The sequence below is a fragment of the Lotus japonicus genome, chromosome 6, assembly GCF_012489685.1.
Source record: "Lotus japonicus ecotype B-129 chromosome 6, LjGifu_v1.2".
NCBI lineage: Eukaryota > Viridiplantae > Streptophyta > Magnoliopsida > Fabales > Fabaceae > Lotus > Lotus japonicus.
This window is the reverse complement of record NC_080046.1, coordinates 13,831,686-13,835,849: the sequence shown is the minus strand read 5'-3', so window position 1 is coordinate 13,835,849 and position 4,164 is coordinate 13,831,686. Positions and strand designations below refer to the sequence as shown.

Sequence of the window (4,164 nt, the reverse complement as noted above, 5' to 3'; positions counted from 1 at the left end):
CTAGGTTGAACGTTGACTTGTCTTTTCCTCTTCATGTTGACTTTTCTCCTTGTGGGTGAGTTGTCCTCTTGTCATCTTTCTGCGATGTTTCTTCAAATGATGTCTCCTGAAGGGTATGAGAGTAATTTCCTGAAATGTAATTCATATAATATATTTAGTCAGTTCATTTGCAGTCTTGAACGTTTCGCTCTTGAAATTTTTTATCATTCAAAATTAGATAGACGATGCAGTCAGCGTTTTGAACTTAACATACCTGACCAAACCCTCGCACCACCGGCGACGAACCCCCTTCGCCGTGAATTGCACACCCTAAGCCAATTGCTCGATCTTCTACTTCTTGTGAACTTTGCCATATAAATATTGTCCGGAAACACTCTGTTAGTTTGAGATGTTGCTAGATTTTATTAAAAACGACACTCTACCACATCTTTGGGTTGTAGTAGCCTCAGATGCACTTCGTACTTCTTAATTTTATTTCTCTCTCTTCTTCATCTATTTGTGCTCTCTCTCATTAAAAATTAAATTTGTGACAACCATTGCTTGTGGGTCTACAGTCCAATTGGAAAATTGGAGGTAGATTGAGATTATTTTGATTAAAATTGAATTATTACTAGATTTAAAGATGAAAATGAAAACACAAGCATGTTTGACTATGTTCGAGAAATGGTTTGTCTATCGATTTGGTGTGCTATTGTAGAATTTGCAAAAATCGCACTGTGAACTTACAAAGGGGGAACACGATTGAGAGAATGGGGAGGACTAAGATGTTTTCGCTTTTAAATTTATTGGATTGAAATTATTTATTAAAATTATTGATTAACAATTTAAATTACAATAATTATTGACTATGTAATTGAGAGAATGGGGAGGACTAAGATGTTTTCGTTTTTAAATTTATTGGATTGAAATTATTTTTTAAAATTATTGATTAACAATTTAAATTACAATAATTATTGATGAAGAATATATTTCCGTCACTAAATTTGTATCTATACAACATGGGGTAGGGTGTAGATTATAAATAAGAATGGGGTGGAGTGTAATTCTTACAAACATTGAGGAGGGTTAATGTACTTTACTCTAAATAAATTTATCATATTTCCCAAATGACTTTGAGTAATTTTTTTCTAATTTAATAATATATTTATAATGTATGACATGATATCTAGACAATTAAAAAAATATATCACTCAACATTTTGAATTCAAAATATAAATTTTTTATTTTAAAAAATAAATGTGACTAACTCCTTTTCGTTCTTCAACCAATTGTTCATCACAAGATGACAATGAAATAATTAGCACCCACAGTGACAATATTGTTTGTTATTAATAACTTTGCAAGAGCCTCCTTTACCGCATTTCCATCTGCAAAGGTAATTACACCAGGGGTCATCCTTAGTACTTGGAATGCAACTTGTTATGTGGCTGTTAGCGCAACATTTCACCTGCATGCCAGGATAGTGAGGAAACGGAACACGATCATCAGTCACAATTTCTTCACTCGTTGCTTTCTCATAACCTGATTCAGTTTAAATTGAGTTCAATTAAGATTTATTCAGTGTAAGTTACTTTAATATAAAAAAAATGAATCATAATTACTAACAGTAAGGAAGAAAGGGATTTCTTTTTCTCTTAACCAAGGTATCCCCACATCTGATAGTTGTGACACTAATCATTCGTCACAAGGTTAGCACACTTAGTGTTTGGGGGTTGATCAAAGAGTTTTTTCATTCACAAGAATTAAGAATAAAACATCCAACCACTTACTTAAGAAAAGAAGTGTTGAATCACTATGTCCACATTTTCAAGTAATTTCCATGTGGGATGATCAATATTTTCTCTGATCACAATTTAAGACTATTGATATATGAAAATCCATACTTAAAGATATAATTATATTTTTTAATTTAATAAACATTTTTTGGCAAACACAAATCAAATGTGAGATTTATGTCTGATTGTTTAAACTTTTCAATAAAGAAATCATTTTTCGAAAGAGAATTTTTTAGAGTCCAAAATAAGATTTGAATCATACTAAATCATGAGTATTGGCTCATACTAAAAGGTACTTGTTATAATTGTATCTAAAAACAAATTAGCTCATGCTTTCTTGCAAATATCTAAAAAATTCATTTTTATTTAGGTTAAAAATAAATTTTAGGTTAAGCTACAACAAACATGCCTTTAATTTTTGAAATATTATCAAAATTTTAAAATTATTTTTTTCTTTTCAAAACAAGAAGTACATTTTTATGCATGCAACAAAGATTGAAATATGAATTTTTTCCCAACAAAAAAGAGGAGAATAATCATCATGAAATTGTCCTTACTTGATAATAAAATGATGATGAAAATGCACACAAGAGGTTGAAGTCTTCTAGCTCCAGCCATCTTCGGATTAAGTGGTCCTTTGGAACTATGATTTGATAATTTATTGTCTTTGATTGATGAGTACTCAAAGGCGGATGGTAAAATTTATATAGATGACAGAGCCCCTTTATCTTAGCCCCCCATTGAATGTGTATAAAGATTTTAATTAAGAATTTTGTTAACTTTAATTTTCTAAATGGAAATAATAAATTGGATGGAAGAAGTTTTTATTTTTAATCTCATCATACGATTTTGAGCTGTTTTTATTTTATTTCAATTGCAATTTACTTGACATTTACATTTATAGAAATATTCATTAATCATTGATAATCTTTTATATTATTTATCTTGTGAAAAATAATTTTAGAATTTTTTCAATTTATCATAATTATAGTTAAATATTAATTTTATTCAAATGCTAATTATTATTCACAATTTGAGGAAAAAATTTAAAATACTAATAAATGATAAAATTAACTTCACATTTTCGTTAAAAAGAATAACATTAATTTTTAATAACCTTTTATATTATTCATTTCATATATTAATATTTTTTAAAAAATTACCATTTATATAGTTAAATATTGATTTTATTCAAATGTGAATTATTAATCATACCTTAAAGATTTTTTAAAAAAATAAATAATAAGTTAAATTGACTTGGCTTCTACAATAATTTTTTGATGCTTCGGAAAATAAACAACAACTAACAAAGCTTAAGTAACAATAAATCTGTCACTCATAAGGAGGACCTCTAACTCTAAGGGAGGCGCATCCACCATCTGCAGCGGGACTAAGGCTGAGGAAGCCCCTTTCCTAGCTAGTCAGTCCGCCAGTTTATTACTCTCCTTACTGAATCCAGTAAGCGCAACCTTCCATTGACGGCGGAGAATAGCTCTAATCTCCTTCAAGATGGGAAAGAACCGACGAATTTCCTCATCTTCCAAGGACACCAGCAGCTCACGACAATCCGTATTGCACACAATATTCCGGTAGCCTTTATTCCACACCAACTGCAAGCCTGTCTTGAGAGCCAAGACTTCCGAGAGCAACGCACTTCTCCCATCCTGGAATGCATGGAACCCACTCACCCACTGGCTCTGAGAGTCTCGCATCACCCCCCATATCCCATGCACCGTTGATCATGAAGGAAGCTCCCATCAACACAGAGATTAAGGGTCCCTAGCGGAGGAGGCTTCCAGCGGCAGCTCAACCACACATCATCTTCCAGACCCTGTACATCACAACAAAACCGCACCACTTCATCATGCTAATGGCATATTCGGCGCCAAGCTTCCTGTAATGACCACGGAGATTCCTCAAAGCACATGTTATTTCTCCACTTCCACACCCCCCCAAAGGCAAATCAAGAACTTCATCCCATTATTACCTTGGGCCTGTCGTTTCACCCAACAATTGAAATCGTCATCCATGAATCCGGGCCAGGCAAGGCCCCCTGCGTTTAACCAAATTTCCCGCAAATGCGGGCAATTCCTGAGGCAATGTAAAACGTCTTCCACCTCCAAGGAGCACCGGGTGTAGTTGGGAGAGACCGTCAAGTTACACCGCTGGCGATATAGGTTTACCTGGAGTGAATTATGGAGCACTAGCCAGACAAACAAGCGGATCTTCTCCGGAACTTTGAGGCGCCACACCCACTTCCAATTTCCCACCTATGTCGGGTTCTGGTCTCGCTGCAACAGCCAGAGGTAAGTATCACCCACAATGTAGCATCCTTTGTCATTGGAGTGCCACATCCATGTATCTGCACGATCTATCTGCAAACGAGGAG

The 4,164-nt window shown here is 33.9% G+C and overlaps 1 protein-coding gene across 1 annotated transcript; it reads right to left on the bottom strand.

The window, feature by feature from the left end:
• On the bottom strand, window positions 1-3,487 carry LOC130724942 (uncharacterized). The gene is made up of 3 exons (XM_057576209.1): window positions 3,217-3,487; window positions 1,448-1,521; window positions 1-129 (listed from the first exon to the last, which is right to left on the bottom strand). Exons 1-3 carry the CDS (start codon window positions 3,485-3,487, stop codon window positions 1-3), a joined length of 474 nt encoding a protein of 157 aa, XP_057432192.1.
• Between the last annotated feature and the right edge of the window lie 677 nt (window positions 3,488-4,164).